The sequence below is a fragment of the Nothoprocta perdicaria genome, unplaced genomic scaffold (genome assembly GCF_003342845.1).
Source record: "Nothoprocta perdicaria isolate Ctin4 unplaced genomic scaffold, notPer1 scaffold_553, whole genome shotgun sequence".
Taxonomy (NCBI): domain Eukaryota; kingdom Metazoa; phylum Chordata; class Aves; order Tinamiformes; family Tinamidae; genus Nothoprocta; species Nothoprocta perdicaria.
Window position 1 is genome coordinate 2,963 of NW_020455814.1, and position 21,128 is coordinate 24,090.

The following is a 21,128-nucleotide window of genomic DNA, read 5'->3' on the forward strand; positions in this document are numbered from 1 at the left end:
GGTTCCAAAAAAAAACCAAAAAAACCCCAGAACAGATCAATAACCCCTTTTGCATTTGCTGATCAGAAGGAAAATCTAATTGCAAGTCGTCCCTGTTCTGCATTTGTTGTGGAACTGGAGTAATTGGAATAATAAGAAATCCAATCTGCTTTAGTTTGGAGTTTATTTTTGGTTTGTTTTGCTCTAACTGGACTGGTGTAACACATTGGCGCTTCTCAGGGCTGATTTGGGTTATTTATTCCCAATTTCCAGTTTTTCAGTCAAGCTGGCATATGCTTTACTGATCTCTTCAAATTCAACATTATCAAGTTTCCCAGCTCTTGGTGGCGAAGATGGCAGGAAGGACCTGCAAACAAAAAATGGCATTGCAAGGAAGGTAGAGTTGTCACCAGCATTTAATTTGACGTTGAATTAAAGTGAATAACTTGGATGGATATTTTTAGCATGAGATTTGCCTTCAGCGTGCCATAGGAGAGCGGAAAAGCAGTTCCTTGAGAAGGACACAAAAGTGAGTGAGTTTTCTCTGTGCTAGGGTGAAGAGAAGAAAGTTTGAGATGGGACATTAATGAGTTTCAGACCAGTAATGATGAATTTGTGGTTTTAACTATATGGATAACTGATACATTATATGAGTTAAAAAGGAATACAGGAAGGGAAAAGTGTTTTTGAGAGTGAGCCCGAGGAAGGTGTTTTGAATATTTAAAAAAGCAAGTTTGAGACCATACACACAGAATGAGCTTCTAGTGTCTTTTGATATATCTAGGACATCCTAATGGGATAAAAAGTAGATAGAGGAGGATCTCCAGGAGGCCCCTGCCCTTCTGGGACAGCAGCTGGAAGCCGGATGGGAAACCCCAGGCCATTGGTGCCAGCCCAGGCAGACCTACTTGCAAGACAAGCTTGGTGTTAGAGCTGGTTTTGTCTTGGCTGGGCCCTGTCTTTCTCACACAAGGTGTTAAAATAAAGCAAGCAAATCGACACAAAATTTTGCACGGAATGAGTTACTCACTAGTTTTGTAGTTTTTGTAACTTAATAGTGCATGTCATGTAAAGTGTTTTCTTAACTTTGTCATACCGGAACGTAAAGCTTAGCAAATAGCTTTTTAGCCCTTTTTTTAATGTTGGATTACTCAGCGATAAGAGAGTGTTTAACCAAGTGAGTAATAACTCTTACCTGCTTCGTACTGAAGTTTTGGTGGCTCTTGGCTTGTTTTGAGTCACATCGTTTTGAAAGTCAGTGCTGAAAAGAGCAAATGTTGCCTCCTGCTTCAAGAGCCAGTGACAAGAAATGAGGAGGCAAAGAGCAAATCCAGGACTCCGGGTCGGTCTCCTGGCCCCGCCACTCAGATAGCTTCCTTGATCCAGAGACAAATAAATAAATAAATAAATAAATAAAACCACTGAAGAGGTAGCAAGAGGAAAGGCAAAACCTCCTATTTCTGGGTATCATTGAGTTTCTCATCTTAGGAAAGAGAGAACCCAAATGTGCAGTTTGAGATCTGGAGTTGGAAAGGGCTTGTGCTTAAATAACAGATTTCCTCTGGACTGATTCTCTTTGCTCTATATTTAACAAAGGGAGCACCGTATCCACAAGTCTGGTAAGTCTGTGGACTTGAAATCTCATTTATAGCCCCGTGTCAAAGGTAGTTTTGTCTTTTTGGTTCCGCTGTCGTGAATAGCCACAGGGCTGGGTTCTCTTCAAAGAGTACGTAGCTTTCCTGTGAAACAGGCTGCTAAGTTCAACTGCAATTGTCATCTGTATTATTGTGCTTTTTACTACATTTGAAAAGTCTTTTTCGTTAGGGTTATTTTTGCCTCTTGTAAGTCTTTGAAGCAATAAACACTTCAGTGAGTCAGAACAAGGATTGCCTATATTCTGTTTTCTAACAAGCCCATGTATATATATATTTTTCATTACCATTCATTGTCAAGATCCATTTCGTCAGCTAAGTGAGTTATTTAATGACAGGTCATGGCAAACTAATGATAATTGGGAACAGTAGGCAGAGTAGATTGAATTTGATGACGTTTTTTGGGAACCAGTTTTGTTTTCGAAAGGTGGAGGGAAGTGTGTTTTGGACACTTTCAAACTACTAAACTGATATGAATCAGTTCATAACTTCTGAACTGATGAAAGGTGAATGAATTGACGTTACGAATCAATGGCTAATCCATGGGACAGTGACTCCTTCCAAAATGTAAAATCATTAAGGGGAGGGCTAAATTTGGAGGAGGGCTTGTGCACATAGAGCCCACGTGCTGAAGTTCCTGTAGGACACGGTGACTCGTCGCTGTGCTCTGTCAAGAGAAGCAGTGATGACTTCCCCAACGAGCATCTTGCTGTTGAAGAGGGGAGGAGACCTTTCTCAAATACTGTTGAGTTAATGAAGGACTGGAAGAGAAAATCCTCTTTTCACAGACACCTCAACGCTCTGTGCTGAAAGCATCACTTTACACTCCCGTATCCGTGGGGTAGAAGAACAGGAGCGCAGACCTAAAGACCCAGGTCCTTAGTTAGCACAAATTAACGTGTGCTTTGATTTCACTACAAACATCTCAATTGTAGCTACAGAGATCTTAGACTGATGTGTTTTGGGGAGAAAAGGGAGTTTATAACAGGCACTTTGGAAATGTCTCTTGACGTAGCTCTGTGTTATTTTCCATGGCCAGAGAGTTACGGCTTGGAAGATTTGAACATGGAAGACAGATTGGAAATAAAATAATGCCCAGAAGGGCTCTTTTTATTTATTTATTTTTTAAGAATATAAGGAACTATAAGGAAATATAAGCAGGAGGGTTGGACTAGATCTCTAGAGCTCCCTTCCAACCTTAACCATTCTGTGATTCTGTGAACTGATGCGTCAGCAAGTTTATACCAGGATGTTTCACTCTAATCCTGTTTTGTGTTTCAGCCCTGGCCCAGTGTGTCCAACCTGGCCAAGGATTTCATTGATCGTCTGCTCACGGTGGACCCTAGTGACAGGATGACAGCCCTGCAAGCCCTGAAGCACCCGTGGGTCGTGAGCATGGCAGCCTCTTCCTCCATGAAGAACCTGCACCGCTCCATCTCTCAAAACCTCCTCAAAAGGGCATCTTCCCGCTGCCAGAGCACCAAGTCGGCCCAGTCCACGCGCTCCAGCCGCTCCACGAGATCCAACAAGTCCCGGCGGGTTCGGGAACGGGAGCTGCGGGAGCTCAACCTGCGCTACCAGCAGCAGTACACGGGCTGAGCGGCGCGGGGCGCACGGCCACGAGTCCTTCCAGGTGCCCCCCTGGTGCCGGGGGCAGCAGCCTTTGCCACACGCGTGCTCTGTGAGGAGCATCCGGGCTCCTCCATCCCTTCCTTCAGGTGTCCCGCTGTGACCGTGAGGTGTGGAGGAGAAGGAACCTTGTGGTGGCCACGGCAGCCTGCAGCGCTCCCGCGTGAGCTCAGCCACGGGGTGTCAGCGCGGAGATAGAGCAGCAGAACCTGTGCAGGAGCCCCTGTGGTCTCCAAGCAAAGTCCAAGGGCTCAACTCCTAAGCAAATTAAGGAGCCGCACGAGGAGAAGAGCACCCTCCGCAGCCCAGGAGCTCGGTTGTTCATAGTTATTTATTAATTCTAGTGTGCTAAGTTTTCCTCACCTCCGTATTAAAAACAAAATCACTTTGGGTGTGCATGTCCGAGCATGCTCACACGGGTGTGCACATATGCACATGTAGGAGTATATATGGATTTAAAAATCATATATATATATACAAATTTCGAGCTATTTTAGTTGGATTTTGTGATGCTTTTGCAGTTCAGCTGATGTGAGCCACATAGAGTTAGAACTAGGGTAGCCCTGACTCACCAGCCCAGCTGCTTCTCCTCTGGATGCAGTGGCCAGGAGCTGCCACAGTGGTTCGCTGGGACAGCTGCAAAGTGGAGAGGCTTCCCCCAAGGGCTGATGCCGTCAAAGGTTTGCTCAGGTCGGGAGAGTCGCTGGGCACATGGGCAAGCAGGCTGAAATCAGCATGGAGCTGCGGGCCAAGGCCTTGCATCCTGGCTGGGCGCTCCTGATGGAGAGGTGGCAAGAGGGCGGTCGTCCTGCCGGAGCTTCACGGCTCCTTGTCCTCCTTGAGCTGTCCCGCAGCAGTTCTCCAGCAGGGAAAAGGTGCTTGGATGTTGCTACAGAGCAACGCAAAGGGGAACCGTAGGAAAGGCAGAAGTTCCGCCCTGCTGGGGCAGTCGTTTTGCTTCGAGGTGCAGACACGGAGGAAATGCGAGCGCTTGGTGGTGCTGGCAGGGGCTCCTGTCCTGTGTGCAGCAGAACCAGTTCCTGCTGGGCCTGCTTGGTGCTCCCGATTGTGCCTTAGCCCTTCTGGGGCTGCAGCCTGCGACACATCTTGCCTCCTCCACACCAGTTATTTGCTGTGCTATTGCGCCCTGACTTCCCATTTTCCTACAGGGCTCCCCTGCCTTGCACACACGTTCTGCCCCGTGTCACCGTTCCCGCTCCGGGCAGGGGCAGTGGTGACGGGCAGCTGTTGGGATGGCCACAAATCCCTTGGCAGAGCCAGGCGGGGACCTGAGCAACGGACACCAGGAGAGTCTTGGAGTGGGGGTGGCAAAGTGCTCAGGAGATGTTGCACAAAAACCACCTTCAACTGTTAGTTCTGGCTTAAATCAAGCAGGAGGACTCTGCTCTCCAGTTTGCCTTGCGGTAGGAGTGCGGGTGGCCTCTTGCGAAGGGCCTTTGGGGGAAAGCAGCTGCTTGGAGAGCTGAGTTTTGTGCCCATCCATTGAGTTGTCATCCCTCCCTTGTCAGTGCAGCGGAGCAAATCTGTCGGTATGTTGAGTTTCGGGGCACACGTGGCCCCTTGAAATAGCAAACCAAGGTTGGCAGGGAAGGTAAATGCCGGGCTCTGGAGATTGCCCTATGAAGCCCTGTGGAGCTGGCTTCATGCTGTGCATTTAGGAAGTGCCCTCAGCTCCGAGATGCAGAAGGTGCCATCCTCTGCACACCCCGCGTGCCATTCTGCACCAGGAGCGCTGTTTGTGCTGCTGGGTGCTAGAGCCAGCAAGGGGCGAGGGGCCTGTTGTATTTGCGGGAGAGCTGCCCCAGAGCAGACAGCGTTTGCTCAGCAGACAGCACAGCATTGCTGCTTCAAAGGGGGAAGACTTGAGTTTTCCGTGTCAAGAATACAAGGAGATGCATTTTGGACGCATTTTCCACCCTGGAGTAAGGACGAGCCATTAGCAGGGAGCACAGCTGGGTGTTCCCAAGCTTGCTGCGGGGAATTTGAGTGAGGAAGGCTGGGGACAGTGCTCTCCCTCACACGCTCCAAGTCCTTTGTGTGCTGCTGCATAGGGTTTCTGAAGCTCTGGAGCTGCCCTTTTGCTGTGGGACCATCCTCCTGTGTCACAGAGCCTTCCCTTTCCTCAGTGTTTGCTGGTAACTGATACCACAGAGTTACCAAAAGTTCTTATTTTTTCCCTTTTTTTCCCCTTTTTTTGCCCCAACTCTATGGACTACTTTTGCTTCTTTTACCATTTCATCTCATTTTCCCTGATTCATTACAATGTATTTGATCTACAAACAAGGTGCCTTATCTGACAGATTTAGGCAGCTCACCACAGTTTCCTCCATAGCCAATTCACTGCCCATCATTTCGCTGCAAGCAGCTCCTCAGAGCAGCAACCACTTCAAGACAGGCATTAACTGGAAACTGCTTCTTGGCCTGCACATTTAGGGGTGGCAGGATGCTCCTCCCGAAGGCTTCTGTTTTTAAGCCACTCTCCGTAGTGGCATTTGTAGTTGCAAGTTTGGAGCAACACACATAACCACTGTGATCTCTGTTGTCTAACTAGATGTTTTCATGCTCCTCCCCAGATTATCTAACGTGTTTCTCCTTAAAATAGGTATTTTACCCAAGCAAATCAAACTGATGAACTGAGCCAAGACCGCTAGCACCTGAGACCTTTCCATTAACCACTAGGCCTGCCCCGTGCACATGTTTCCTACAGGCCTCTACCCACAATGTTCCTTTGTGATTTCCTTTGTAGGGGATGAAGGAAGGTGAAGAAAAGATGGAGGGAGATCAAGTGTCTTGCTCTGCCTTCAAAAAGCAGAACTCTCTTTTCATCTGTGCCTTTTCCCTTCTTTTTTTTTGCTTAATTGCCCTTGAGCAAGTTGTAAGTGATGCTTATTGTAAGTTTGGGGTGGAATATTTTTTTGGGAAACAAGATGTTGCATAAGTTCATGTCACTGTTAGTTTTCTTGCAGTGATGCTCTATGAGCAGAGTTTGGTTGGCAGAAGGGAGGATCCTGCAGCTAGATGAGCAGTCCGAGACGGCCACGAGCTGCATCTCTGTTGTGTGGAGATGTCTCTGGTCCTCAGGCGTCGCGCTGATCAGGGAACTGCACCAAAAAGGGACCAAGTCAGTGCCACAAAGGGCTTCATCTTTTCTAGAAAAAGAATTTCAATTCTCTTTATAAATGCAATGTCTTTTCTTCTATGGAAAAATCAATGTGCTTATAAGAATAGTCTTTTTGTGCTCTCCTTTCATCATTTGAATATCACAGTCTTGCTTCAAGCATCTTTTTTTTTGTTGTTATTTTTTTCCCAGTATTTGCAGGACCTCTTTACCCAGACAGTGACTTGCGTAAGCGGAGAAACCATCAGAGCTGTGTCCAAGGGCCCAGAAAGTTGTGATGGTCCAAATGCTGCAATGCAAGGTCCAGGTTAAGGACAATTCCTAGGGTGCTCTTGTGTCTGGATCTGCTAAGGAGGGTGAGCTGTATGGCCAGCATGTACTGGTTAAGGTGCCTTTGGCCTGCCCTCTCACGAAGCTCTCCAATGTGAATTATGGTGAATGTCTGTCCACAGGTGCATCTCAGCTCTGTTTTTCTTCAGTCTCAGGAGTTTATGCCTTTCAAAAGTGCCTTGTTTGGGGATTTCAGAACTTTAAATCTCCCTGGAATTTCTCCTGCTCTTAATTTTTAAATCTTCTTTGGGCTCTTAATGGTCAATCTTATTTTGGCCTATGGTGGTTTTGGAAGACTTTGGAAGACTGGCAGGTCTTCTGTGTTATTTAGAGCAAAAATCTCCGCAAGCGAGCGCTTTTGTTTTCTGCACTTGGTTAATGCAATGAAAATGAAGCTGGAATGACACCTAGTGGCAAATGGCAACATATCCTCATCCGTGTGTTTCACCCTTCTGGTTGAATTCCCACTGTTTTGGGGTGAGCTGGTCTCATAAAGAGGATTCGGAGCTTGGTTTGTGACCGTCCTGCCTTGGGGGCACATCTCAGGGGACACGAGGAGAAAGCAAAGACTAAAAGATGCTCAGGATGGAAGTACAAGATTTTGGACTTTCTCTCATCACGAGACACGATGGCAGCAGCTCAGGGTGTTGCTTTCCAGCCTATTCCGCTTCAGGGAAAAGCAGTTTTAAGGAGTAAAGGGAAGTATGTATATTTGTCTTCTGGAACTTAGCAGTACTGTGTAAAACGGTCTCTTGTCTTGACCTGGGAATTTGCCTGCCCCCTTGGGAGGGAGAATTACAGCTTCAGAGAACGTAGCCCGTTGATTCCGTGGTATTTCGGGGAGTTGTTGGACATGAGTGTAAAGAGGTCTTCTGAAAATAACATTAGGTTCATCTTCAGACTCATAAACTTTGCATTCACATTTTTTAACATGTTTTTTTCTTAAAGAGCAATCACTTGGGTATGTTTGGTTTTCCTCTCGCCCTTCTCAGGCTTTTAAAAACTAACATGTCAGCCCAGTAGCAGCAGAACCACATGTTCCTTCAGTCCACAATGAATCTCTACTCTTTAACCATGTTGAGCTTGAAAACCTGCAGTCGTACACGAGGGACAGTCCTGTCGCTCTGTGGTCCCTGTAGGCTCCGTGTGACCTGCTGGCTGACTTACTGATGTGGAAACCAGCGACAGGGTAGCACCAGCTTTAGGTATTTGTTTGGGGAATGACAAGCTCTCAGACCGTTAATTTCTTGGGATTTGCATCATTTCTTTCTTCAGATATTTTCTGCTCTGGTGATTTAAATTCCTGTGCGTAGGCGGCCCCGTTTCTTGGTCCCATGTTCCGCCAGAGCTGTTACGTTTGGCTGGAAGGCCAAGCCTTCCATGTGATGCGCCCACGGGGCTCCGACTTGCAGATAACTCCGCTTGCGGGGGCAGCAAGCCTGGAATGGGCTCCACAGGGGTCATGCCCGGCCCTGGAGCGACGGTAACAGCATTTGCTTTGCAGGGAAAATCCTGTTCCCGCAGGACCCCGCGCTGAGTCAGAGCGCGGCCGCCGGCGAGGCCCGGTGGGCATCCCCGGGAGCAGCTGCGGCCCTGCTCCGCTCGCCCTCGTCCCGCAGAGCCTGCACGAGGTGCCCAGGGAAGGGCCGGCCCTGCAGGAAGCGCCAGGACCCCTTGGGGAAGCGAAGGGGGCGCCGGGAGGGAGCGCGGGCTGGGGAGGCCGCGGCGGCGCCCGCCGCCCTCAGCCATGGCGGTAATGGCGGCAGCGCCGGCGGGGAGCCGGGAGCGCGGCGGGGCGGCCGCTGTGGGGCTGCTCGCCTCCTTCCTGCGGTGCTCTCTGTCCGCGCTGCCGCCGTGTCCATCCTGTCACCGCTAGCGCCCGTCGGGCGGCAGGCCGGGGCGATCAGCAGCGACGCCATGCGAAATGGGAGCACGGAGGGTCTCTGATGGCGCCCTCCTCCCCCGCGGCACGTCGCTGGTGGGGAAGGATGGCGCCTGCGTATCGTACCGCGCGCAGCCAGCCCTACCCGCCGTGCTGGTGGGCACAGACACTGTGTGTGACACCCTGACACGGAAACGGGGTAGTGCGGTGCATAACGCCGGCACCCGGCCCGCGGCCGGGCTGTGCGGGGCCTCGTCGGGGCGACTGAACTGCGGCCTCGGGCTCTTGCGAGGGGCGGGTTGATGCGGTTTGTATGTTTGTTTGTTTGTTTTTGCAATAAATCTCAATTTTGTGGACTCCATTTAGTATTTTAAATGCTCAGGAGGAAGAAATGGGGTTTTTGGGCGTCGGAGCCTCTGGAGGAGTCACAAGATGTTACCTGTGATCTGTGTGCTATAGAGGGGCCCTTGGATGCGCGGGAAGGCCGGCTGTGCCGCTCTCCTGGACCCCATGCAGGGTGTGCGCCCACCTTCCTCCTGGATAAGGGAACAAAGTGCCTGGGCAGCCAGCCCCCGTGCTGCTCACTGCTCCGCAGAGGGGTTCTTTGGTGCTTTTTCTGACCACTCAGTCACCACTTTGAGCCTGGATTAAAAAGGCAGCTTCTGGGTGCTGCAGAGGCAGGTTCCCGGGTGTCAGATAAACGATCCTGAGCAGCAAAACTGGAAGAAAAAACAACAACAAAAAAGTGAAGCAGCAGGGATGCGCTGTGGTAGTGGGTCACAGAGCTCGATGCTCTCCCCCTTACGTGCCCGCTGGTGGAGAGAGCATGGGAGGCAGCAGGTGCCCCGTGCCCAGGGCTGGTTTCGTCTGCTTGTCTCCTGCTTTCCTCCTTTGTCCTTTGCACACACGTCCCTGCGTGATGGACAGGCTCCTTGCTGCTGCTGTCAGCGCATGGCACTGGATGCATCTGTTGACCCTGGTCCAAACTGGACCCTGTGTGAGAAATAAGCACCCAGCAGAAGCATGCACGGGTGCTGTGGGTTTTCCTGCTGCCTTTCACGGCTCAGGACACTTCCCAGGAAGCTCTCAGGACTGGAAGTTTTCCGGTGCTTGCTGCTATTTTTGGTTGCCACGTTTCCTGTGCTGCCGTGGGGCTGCTTGGCAGTAATCCTGTCGCGTCCTGCTCCTCTCCTCATGGGCTCCTTGTCTTGAGAAGCCTCCAGTTGTGTGCCGTGCCTTTGACTCCTGTTTTTACACTGAGGATTGTCTAGCAGATTGAGTTCTGAACCATTGTCATCAGTGTGTAACATGAGGATTAGAGTGTACTGAGATATTTATTTTTGTGTAACTCAGTCTGTTAAACATGCAAATGTTCTTTGTATCCGGTAGCTCTCTTGTCGTGGCTTCAGGCTGGCGGAGCGCGGTCTGGCCGCTGAAGGACACGGCTTTCCTGCTGAGGGTACTGCGAGCTGAGAGCTCCTGGACGCTCTTGGACAAGAGCAAGAAAGTACCAGAACGCCTGAAACTCTTTCGCTTGTTTGCTCTGCATTTACGAAATATTCTGATTAGACCAGGAGCTGCGCGAGGGAGACCTCATGCAGGGGACAGGGTGTCCCTCGGGGTGACACTAAGCTAAAGCTCCTGTCTGGGGAGCCTGCCCCAGCGTCCAGGGCCACCCCCTTGAAGAGCGTCCCCAGACCACCCCAGTGACAGGTCCCAGAGCCCCCTGGGACACGCGGGGATGGCGGCTCCCTTCCCACCAGCTGAGAGGGTTCTCCTGAAGGGGAGACGAGGACACGGACAGCTGGGAAGGAGTATGGCCGGCCCCGGCAGGCACCTTCCGAGCACGCACGGACGCCCCTCTCGGTGTCCCCACGCTGCAGCCGCCTCTCGGTGCCCTTCTCGCTGGGAGCAGCGCTCTGGGGAACGGTCAGGCTGCTCCCTCCATCCGCTCCTCACTCCCGCCCGCCTCCAATACAGCCGCTCCACTGGCACTCGTACCTCTGGGCTGTGCTCCCCTGGGCGGCACTGGGCTATCCATCCCTGGGGCCAAGCTGAACATGGCAAGGGATGCCCCTCCTTATGTCACCCACAGATCCATTTCCTGCCACCAAGGAGCAGAGGACAGATGCTGGTGAGTGATTGCAGCCCTTTATTTCCAGCAGTGGTGCAGTCCAGGGAGCGCGAGCTCAGGCCCACAGCAAGGCAGGACGTGTAGCAGAGCATGGGGGCCTGGCAAAGGAGCCTGTTTCTCCTGCTGTCCCACATGCAGTGAGGGCTGGGCACAAGGATGCAGCTCAGGAACAGCATGGGGCAGGAGGCGATGGCACAAGAGGACCCTGCGGTCCATCCCAGCCATCCAGGATGCCCAAGACACTTGGCTTCCTCCCCAGTTCCATGCAGGGTTTGGGCTGATACCACAGGGAAGGCAGATCCAACCTCTGAGCCGAGCCAAGCAGTACCGAATGAAAGAAGCCCTTCCATGGCTAAAACTCTCCTTCTAGGCTGGGTCTAGCAGGGCTCCAGCTCATCCTTGAGCCAAAGAGTCAAAGGCCGGGGCACTCGCTGCCCCAGGTGGCTGGCTGGATGCTCAAGGAAACCCCCAAATTCCTGCAGCCTCACGGTCACTGTTCACCCCACTTGTGGTCTCCATTCCCTTCCTCTGCTAGCAATAGGCTAGCCCCAAATTACTGCCTCAGCAGGCAGGCAAAAGACCCGTAGATCTTCTCCTGCTCCAGGTCTACCAGCACTGGTGTTTGGCCAGGGGGAAGCAGGGGTGAAATTCCTCAGTGAGGCAAGACCACAGGAGCAGGCCACACCGTATGGTCCCGTTGCCACCCCAGCCCGGGGCGGTGTTCATGGGAGGATGCCCCATGTCAGCTCCATTCTGCCCCAAATAGAGCTGCAGAGATGACCCGCTTGGTCCATACGCCTGGGGAAGCGTGGGAGCAGGCTGGGCACCTGGCATCAGGCACATTTGCCCTTGCGGAGGCAGAACGGCAGCTCTGGCGCAGGCACCAGGATGGTGCTGAAGATGGACTGGTAGCCCTCAGGAGGGGCCTGCGGGTGCTGTGCCATCATTTCCAGCACCATGTGTCGCAGCTCCTTGGAGACGTCACCGCGGAGGTCCAGCAAGCTGGAGACGTGCTCGTCGCTGCGCAGAGAGGAGGTGAGCCCAAGGGCAGCCGGCTCGCGGCGTTACCCCCGGCGGCCCTGCATGCTGCTTGCTGGGCCACCACAGTGCACAACTTGTAGTGCTGGCGCTCCCCACTGTGAACCTCCCGTGACCCACAGAATCACAGAATGGCCAAGGTTGGAAGGGACCTCTGGAGATCGTCTAGTCCAGCCTTCCTGCTCCAGCAGGGACACCCAGAGCACGTGGCACAGGCTGCATCCAGGTGGGTTTTGAAGACCTCCAGAGCAGGAGCCTCCACAACCTCCCTGGGCAGCCTGTGCCAGGGCTCTGTCACCCTCACAGGAAAGAAGTTGCTCCTCACATGGAAATGGAACTTCCAAGGAAGTTGGAAGGAAGTTCCAAGGAAGGAAGTCCCAAGGAAGCAGAGCTGAAGCTAGGATAGATCTGGCACTTTAAACCAGTCAAAATTCAACATTCGTTTGAATAAAACGCCGCAAACCTTGTGAATCTTGGTTTTGACATTTTGTAAGTTTGTTCTGATTATAACATTCCCAATTTGTTATGTAATGATTTCTCACTTTTTTTTTTTTGCTTTGACCCTCAGCTACAGTGAGATGGAGGCCACAGCAGAACTGCTTCTTTCCTTACATCTTTGCCCTTAGGACTCTGCAAGAATCCCTCCAATTTGGAGCATGGACAAAAAAAAAGGAAAGGTGAGGGACAGAGGGAAAAACTCCGGTCTCTCTACACGCTATGGAGCAACCCCATGAGGCCCAGGCCAAACCTGGCTGCCCTGAGCAGAGCTGTATCGGTTCGAGCTCATGGGTGAGCAGAGCTCGGCGCCCTACCTGACATCAGGGTACTTGGTGATGAAGCCCAGGACCTCCAGGCTGAGCAGCGCGGGGTCCTTGAGACAGATGAGCTCCCGCAGGGCAAACACGGCCTCGAGGCTCTGCTGGCTCCTGTCCAGGCCCTGCAAAGGAGACGGGGCGGTCGGGGAGGCAGACGGAGCAGAGGTGCAGCCTGTCCCCCACGACGCTCACCCGGGTCCGGCTGGGGAGCCAGCCTGTCCCCTCCCCAACAGGATGCCCGTGGTTTGTGTCTCCTGGCTGCAGCAGCTTGGTTTGCAGCCCAGTGCCCCTGCCTGGCACCAGGCTGTGCGGCCTGCGCTGGGCGGCATGGGCAGTGCTGCGGGTTCTTGGTGCAGCCGCGTCCTGCCGCCTTGGCCTCACCTCCCCGTCCGACCACCCTGGCTCTGACACCGTGCCTTGCCTGAGGGCCCAGGTCCCCGTCCCGTGTGCTGGGGCAGGCACTGGGAGGACAGCGGGGCCGTGGAGTCAGGCTACAAGCTCTCCATGGAGCGGGGCCCAGCTCTCCCTAAGGGGCAGCCCCGTGGCCTGTGCCGGGCCCGACGGCGGCTCCCGTCCCCGCTGAGCCGCTTCTCACCAGGCCCTGGAAGAGCTCCCGCAGCTGCGTGGCGTCCTGCAGCAGGCGCCGGCAGAGCTGGCCCCGCTCCTCCTGGCCCCTGCACACCATCCTCCTCTGCATGAGCGCCCGCACGTACTGGCTCGTCACCAGGCGCTCGCTCTCCGTCAGCAGCAGCTGGGCACCAAGGGCAGGGGAGAGTCACTTGCCACGGACACGCTGGACGCGGGTCCGGGCTCTAGGCGTGCGTTGTGGGGAGAAAGGCAGAGCAGAAGAGCAAATGCAAGGCCAAGCAGAGGCAACCGCCCACTGGGAAGCCCCCTCACCCTGGCCACAGGGTAGAGAGGCCAGCCGAGCTTGAGGACCCTGGGCATCTTTATGTGGTGGTGCCCTCTGGGATACTCCAAAGGAGACACACCTTGGGTCTTCACTTCTTTGACACATCTTTGGTCTTTTGGTCTTCAACACACCCTATGGTGACTGATTTTACAGGAAACCTCCTGCAAAACCAAGCTGCTCCTCAAGCAGGAGGTGGCCCCGCCATCCCTGTCCCCCTCCCGGCGGAGGGGCTGGCTCTGGGCCGCGTCCCCCATTGCAGCCTGGCACCCGCCTGCCCCATGGCCTTGCTCTGCTGATAAGCAGGCACTCGGAGAGCACATGAGGGTGCCCTGCGGCAACTGTACCATGGAGATGGGTTTCCTGATGCGGGAGAAGTCCTTTGCATACTTGTCTATCACTTCACACATGCTGCTGACCAGCTGGGAGCCAGAGAGCCACTTGCGCGAGGGCAGCTGCACGCACAGGGGCTGCAAGAGGCACAAACACAGGGTAAGGGGCCTTATTATCCTGTCCTCGCCGGAGTTCCTGCTTCAGGGGCAGCACAAGGTCCCAGAGCACCTGCCCTGCTGCTTCCTCACGGCCCATCGACTTTGCTTTGCAAAACTCCCAAGCCCCTTAGGCAGCCCAAGTCCATTTCAAAACATAGGTCTGGGCTAGATTAGAAGCATGGAAATACCCTGGGGCTGCCCTTCTCAGGCTGCCTTGATGCCTGGCACTCAGCATTTTGTGTGTTCCTCTGGCTCTTGAGTTCATTGTCACTGGTGGGCACCCCACTGTGGGTGGCAGCTGCAGCTTGGTGCAGAGAGCTACTCCTTGCCCATGTTTTTGGCCTGTCCTGCTCACCTCCTCCTCCCCTACCATCCTTTCAGGTTGCATTTGCCCTTGCCCTGCCTGGAGGCCCGCAGCTCTGCTGGGGCCATGGCAGTCTCCACGTAGCCTGTGAGTATTTCATCTTTCAGCTTTCAGTATGTCATAGCGTGCACCTTCCAGCACTAAATAGCTCTGCCTTATCTATCTATCTATCTATCTATCTATCTATCTATCTATCTATCTGTCTATCCATCCATCCACTCATCCATCCATCCCAGATTTTATCCAGCCTCCAGGGATGCTGAATTGGACTGCACTGGCAGGAGATGACTCGGGCCCATATCGGCCCGTCTCCTGCGCACTGCCATTGCCTTTCTCCTATTTGCTCTCCTGCCATGAAGCGCCAGGAGAGCAGGAGTGAGGAGGCCCAGCTGGGCTGCGGCTCCCAGTCCTGCTGGTTCCCGATACGGGGCCGTTCGCTGCATGCCCAGGTGATAGGGCACTGTGCTGGCTGGCAGCAGGCCACGTGGGCTGCCCGTGGGTTACCAAGGCCAGCGGAGACACGCGGAGGGTGATAAGAGGCCAGATGCAGCCTGATGAGAGGGAATGGGGTCGGTATCAGGAGCAGGCCTCGTGTCTGGGGCTGTCGCACTGGAGCTGCTCCGGCCACAGACGGGGCTGTGCTGCTCCTGCCCGTGCCTGGAGCTGCAGACACCAACCTGCAGGTCCAGCAGCAGCTCCTCCAGCAGCAGTTGGCAGGCTTTCCGCTGCGTCCTGTCCAGGGCAGCCTGCAGGGATGCGGGCACCTCCCTGGGGGCAGTATCGGGGTGCAGAGAGGAGACAGAGGAGCTAGGAGAGAGCAAATGGGGAGCGGTAGCCCAGGAGGCACAGTGGGGACAGCGGCCCTGCAGGTAGCATGGCAGGGACTGGGGGAGGACAGGGCCTCCCCGCGGCGAGCAGGGCTGGAGCTGCTGCGTGGTACCTGAGAGCCAGGCTGTTGTTGAGCGTGGCGAGCAGGTAGGGCACGTAGTGCGTGGGCACCGCACGCTCCTTCTGGTGCTCCTTCCCGCACTGCACGAGGGCTTCCCGCAGGCTGCAGCACAGCGAGGGAAGCACCGTGGGCCGAACCGCACACATCTACACAGGGAATGCCCGCCCCCGGGACGCCCCCGCGACCTCCGGGGCAGGCCTTGGTGCTACCAGAAAGTCTCGGTGCTACCAGAGAGGCTCTTGGAACAGCAGCTCCCCAAGAAGCTGATGTTGCCCAGAAGCTGAGAAGATTCCCTCCATGAGCCTGGGCAGATGGGCTGCTAGAGCCCACTGCGACCTTAATCAGCCCTGGGCACGCGCTGCGGGCTGGCCCTCAAGGCCTGGGGGATCCGGGAATGCCCAGGACACGAGGGGCTGCACTGACCGGCCCAGAAACGCCTCGAGCTCCTCCAGAGCCATGCCGTAGACCTTCTGCTGCAGGGAGGCCGTGATGAGGGAGGCCACCCGGATGTTCTCGCTCAGCATCTGCAGCGGGAGAGAGGAGGCAGGATGGGGATCAGAGAGAGGCTGCAAACCCTGCCCTCCGTTTGGGGCCGCTCAGCTCGGCCCCGCTCCGCCTGCTCCTCAGGTGGAGGAGGATCCATCCCTGCCGCGGTGGCAGCTCTGGCTGGGGAAGAAGGGAGCCTGACTACCTCTCGGAGCCCCAAGGAGTGCAGCGGGAGGGCACGGGATGCTGGAGCCTGCGGTGCCAGGGACCCACCTGCATGACGATGACGGGCAGGGCTGACTGGAAGAAGCCCTGGTGGTCGGTCTCAGGTTCTTCCTCCCGGAACCACTCCTTGAACTCCACCTCCAGGGTTCTCTGCATCCACTCGAGCACGCTGGCCTGTGGGACAAACACCCACCGTGGCCAGCCCAGGGAGTCCCTTCAGACCCGACACTTACCACAGCACCACGTCACACCTCACAGCACTTGTCCCACACTTCAGTGGTTCGTGCTGCTGTTGAAGCTGGGACAGTGGCCACGGTCGTGCTCCCCCCTGCCACTGTAGCCCTGTTACTCTGCACACTTACCTTGACTTTCACCACATATTTCCTCTCCGTCTGATCCACAAGGTCAGGAGAGATCAAGGGGCCCAGAGCTGAAACATCCACTTCAGGGAGAAGGCCAGGGTGACCCATCATCTCCGGGCTGGAAGGCAGAAGTGGGACAGCACCGGGAAGACCTGTGGTTTACAGGAGTTCCTCCCTCCCTCTCTCTCTATCCGCCCAGTTTTCCTCCCCAGGAACCCAGAGCCATTCTTGTGTCCTGCCTGTGTGTCAGTGACACAGCTCCGCTCACTTTCCCTGAGCACAGGGGTTGCTCTGGGTGTCCCTGCTGGAGCAGGGGGGTTCGGTTGGATGATCCCTAGGGGTCCCTTCCAACCTTGACCATTCTGTGATTCTGTGGTTGCCACTGACCTTTGGTACACATGGAGCACCCACTCAAGCAGGAGGAAAAGTCCCTGCTTGTCCAGGTCCTCTTGGAGGATGTCCTGGAGATGGCTGCTGAGGGCCTGGTGGTACATGGCAGGGCAGATGCTGAGAATGTTGTAGTGAGCTGGAACGCACTGCACCATCAGGTCCTTCACCACGAGCAGCTCAGCCACGACCTCCCTTTGCAGCGCTGCCAGGTGCCTGGACAGCCCGGGGCCCGTGGTGTCCACACGGGCAGTGAGCAAGCGGGATCCTGTAATGGTCTCCTGGAGGACATGGTAAAACTTCTGCCTCCATCCCTTAGGGCGGCCAGGGGGCAGGAAGGTGGCATCCAGGAGCAGAGCATCATCTATTTTCTCTTCCCGCTCGATGATCCTTACGGCAGAGACAAACAGGACCGGGTCCTCCCGCACCAGCTGCAGGCTGCGACCCACGATGCCCCACAGCTGCTTGGCCAGGCTCTCGTTGAGCTCCTGCAGACCACGGAAGTAGGAGAGCACAGTGGCCTGGGCACTGGAGAGCCCACGGAGGTGCAGCTGGAAAAGGACGTCGTCCCGGAGCTGCTCCAGCATCATGAGCTCCGCATGGGCCTCCAGCAGGTGCTGCTCATGGAGCAGCTCCAGGGTGCGGGAGAAAACCTCATGGACTGTGAGAGAGGGAGGAGAAGTGACAGGATTGAGCACTGGGGAGGAAGGGCACTGGCACTGGGGCTGTGGGCACGGGTTAGCAGGGGGCTCCCAAAACGAAGGGTCTGAGACTGTGAAAACAGTGCTGGGACAGGTGCTGGGGAGGCAGTGGCATCTCCATCCTCAGAGACTTTCCAAACCCAGCGGGATGAGGCCCGTGCAGCCTGCTCTCACTTTGCCACCAGCCCTGCGTAAAGCTTCCTGCAGCGCTCCCAGGCGCCTTCCAGCCGCGATTCCCCCGGCTTGGGCCAGCCCCTTACCCGAGAAGAGCTGCGGCAGCACCTTGACCACGGAGGCCAGCTGCACGTGCTCCGCCATGAGCGCGCGCATCCGCTGCAGGTCCTGCCGGCGCTCGGCGCTGCCGCCGAGGGCCCATCGCGCCGCTCCCAGCTCCCGGCGCACGCTCTGCACCTCCTCGGCCGCCGCCCGCAGCTGCTCCAGCCCCGCGCTCACCCCTTCCAGGTAGGACTGCACCGTCGACTGGGGAGCAAAGGAGGACCAAGAGGCAGTGCAGAAGCTCTGCAAGGACGGAGCACTGGAGCTCCCTCTGTTCCTTCGGACAAAGGCCTCTGCAGCACGTGGTCTCCCACCCCCACAGGTTTGCAGCACTCTCGCTCGTCATGCCATCACATCTCCTACGTGTCCCACAATGTCCCCACTCCTCCTTTCCCCTCTTTCACACCCAGCCCCAGGAAACCTACTGGAGCAGCAGGAACGGCCCATTTCACCTTCCACACAGCTAAACTAATCACAGAGCAGGGTTGGGGCGTAGGGGCTGCTGTGCAGGAAGGGCATCCCTTGGGGTCAGCCAGCAGTCACCAGATGTCTGCTTTCAGCTTTAAAAAAACACTTTGCTCCTGCAAAATATTTGCATGCCACAATCCCGCACTGTGTCCCACAGATGGACTAACAGTGTGAAACAGCTCAGTGGCCACACAAGTGCTCCCCCAACATGTATTTTCATCGTTTTAGCCTCATAGAGGCACTGGTACATCTCCATGCCCTCTCTGCTTAGTTCTTCCTAATGTGAAGAAGTATTTTTACCCAGCATTGACAGAAACAAGTTGTCTTCTGTGTGGCCCCCTTCGTTAAAATGACCCCCTCCTGGACAATTTCTCCACATTTGGGCAGGATAAAGCATCCCCAAAACGAGGGTAGCCAGACAAGGCTCAGGGCGCTTAGACCACACAGGTCAGTCTTTCTTCAGGTCATTTAAAAAGGGATTGTAGGGCTACCCTGACCATAATAGATATGTGCACAGGAACCAGTTAAATCCCTTAGTTCTGCATGCAGAAATTCTGTCTCTTCTGTGGGGATTCGCAGGCAGGGATGGATGAGCTGGAGCCCTTTGTTGCCTCCTCGCCATAGCCCTTGGTGCTGGCACAGGGCGGCAAAGAGGAGCACTGGCTCCTGCACATGGGATGCATCGAGCACCCTTAGCATGTTGCTTTTAATGCCCATTTTAACCCTTAACCCAATACCTGTGGTAAGGCAGAAAAGGGTTAACCACACCTTTTCCCCCAAACAATGGTATTTCCCCCACTTATAACCAGTGCAAGGACAAGATTTTCTCCAGAGCTGCAAAAAAAGAAAAATGTTATTTGATGCAGAAGACTGGAGGTCCCCGCACTGGGAGAGGGTCAAGCCGTGGATGTTCTTTAGATGGGACGCAGCAAAAACCCACCTTCAGCCGGGCCTGGATGGAGTTATTCCTCTTGGTTTCTCGGCTCCGATACTGCCCAAGCGCCTCCAGTTTCTCGGGGCGGTAGAACACCCCTGAAGCCCATTTCAGAGCGGCTCCTCTCGCTAACTTCTCCGCCTTCTCTGCTTCTGGCCATTCCTCATCTGGTGGCGAAGCCAGGGGTTAATGAGCAAAAGGGGCCTCTCCTTGTGGGACAGGAAGGGCTCCCAAGGCCAGAGGCAGGAAACTGTCCACAGCGGATGTTCCAGCACACGCAGACGTGGGAAGCGAAGAGTGCGGCAGCAAGTGGCCCCTTTCCGGGAGGGAGATCTGAGAGGGATCCCGCTGTCCCAGGGCTGCAGCACAGGGGTACCCCAAGGAGCCCTCCTGCCAGCTCGGGTTGTCACCCAGACCTCGGTGGGACTGTCCTAGCGATGAGTCAGCAGGAACAAGGGAGGGCAGGCACCGACTCCCCTACATGAAGAGGATCCCAGGGGGGTGATTTGGAGAGCCCTGGGGCCACCCCTGCCTGGGACAACCGCGCTCGCAAGGGCAGAGCCAGGCTGAGGCCAGGAGGGTCCCAGGCTTGCAGCCCTCCCAAAGGCATCGTGTGCCAAAGGCCAGGACCCGGTGCCCTGCCTCAGCCCCGGCTGTGCTGGGGCCACACTGTGGCCTCCTTTCGAGCACCAGGGGCTGACAGCTGGCACAGTCACCCCCCGCTCGCCCTCATCCGCGGCACCCGGATTCACTGTTTCCTCCCTCCCACCGAAACTCCTCCAGCTCGGGACTGCCCCTTGCCCCACGAGAGCATCACCCAGCGCAGAGCCAGGCTGAGCCCGGGGCAGAGCGGCGGCTCTGGGGAGCAGAGCAGCGGCTCTGCTAGCAGAGCTGTCGCCAGCAGGTGCTGAAAAGGCGGCGGGCAGCCCCCGGCAAGGAGGGGACACGGCCCTGCGCGCTGCGGCCGGCGCCGCCGGGGCTCGGGCTGCGCCTCCAGCCGCCCACGGACGCGCGGCCAGGCCCTGCCCCCGGCGCCGCCGTTACCTTTGGGGCTCGCGGTGCGCTCGTCCTCGGCGGACGCGCCCATGGGCTCGGGGCCGCGGGCGAGCTCCAGGGCGCGGGGACGCGGGCGGGCGTGCGCGCTGCTCGGCGGCGCGCTCGGGAGGGCAGGAAGAGGGCGCGGGAGCCGCGCAAGGCACCGCGGCCGCTGCGGGTCTCCCGCGAACGGGGATCGTCCTGTCCTGTCCTGTCCTGTCCTGCGCGCCCTCCAAAGCCCAGCCCTGCGGCAGCCGGGCAGGCCGGGCGCGCGGCCAAGGCAGCGCCCCGCGCACCGCCCCGCGCACCGCCCCGCACATCACAGGGCTGCCGCGCACGCGGCCGCGCCTCCCCGGCTGCCACCGGCTGTCGCGGGGTGCGAGCCGGGCAGGGATGCGTTTTCTTTGTCCTTCCTGCGTCGGTAGCAGGAGCCCCGCGGGGGCGGGCGCGGCCAGGAACGGGCTGCAGGCAGCGGCCGCCCCTTCCCCACGAGGGAGCTGGACGCCCTGTTCCCATCCGTGGCTCCGGGAAGTCCCCACGCCACAAAACGCCTGGGCTGGGCTCGGGTGGAGGCTTCACCTGCAGGGCCAGGGTTGGGCAGGGGGGACAAAGGGGTTTCAGAGCGCACAAAATGCAACGCAGGAAACCAAAGAGCCCAAGAACCCACCCGGCAGCCTCTGAACTCCACCGAGCTCCTTCCCCGCCGCTACCCCGGCACGGGGAGCAGCTGAGCGCAGCGCCCGCTCCCATAGCGGGCCGCGGCTCCCGGATGCTGTACGGGCAGCCGCCCGGGCCAAGGCCGCCAGGGAGCCCTCGGCGGCGGGACTCGCGCGGAGACAGCAGCTCGAAGCTCCGCAGGGGGCGGCGGGACGTGAACGCGGCGGGTGCAGCAGGGACGCGCGGTTCATCCCGCCGCCACATTCCCAGGCTCCCCGCGCACCC

The 21,128-nt window shown here is 56.3% G+C and overlaps 2 protein-coding genes across 2 annotated transcripts in view; one reads left to right on the top strand and one right to left on the bottom strand.

The window, feature by feature from the left end:
- Positions 1-10,908: 10,908 nt before the first annotated feature.
- EXOC3L1 (exocyst complex component 3 like 1) lies at positions 10,909-20,247 on the bottom strand. Its single transcript, XM_026048581.1, has 13 exons — positions 20,196-20,247; positions 19,158-19,318; positions 17,734-17,953; positions 16,773-17,433; positions 16,386-16,503; positions 16,072-16,197; positions 15,736-15,836; positions 15,304-15,414; positions 15,041-15,170; positions 13,856-13,978; positions 13,194-13,349; positions 12,596-12,720; positions 10,909-11,765 (listed from the first exon to the last, which is right to left on the bottom strand). Exons 1-13 carry the CDS (start codon positions 20,236-20,238, stop codon positions 11,579-11,581), a joined length of 2,262 nt encoding a protein of 753 aa, XP_025904366.1. The 5' UTR covers positions 20,239-20,247; the 3' UTR covers positions 10,909-11,578.
- A 708-nt stretch (positions 20,248-20,955) lies between these two features.
- The window catches only part of E2F4 (E2F transcription factor 4), an 11,318-nt gene continuing 11,145 nt past the window's right edge, over positions 20,956-21,128 (top strand). The window contains exon 1 of the mRNA XM_026048578.1: positions 20,956-20,960. Coding sequence (XP_025904363.1) covers positions 20,956-20,960 — 5 coding nt within the window. The remainder of the gene's footprint in view (positions 20,961-21,128) is intronic.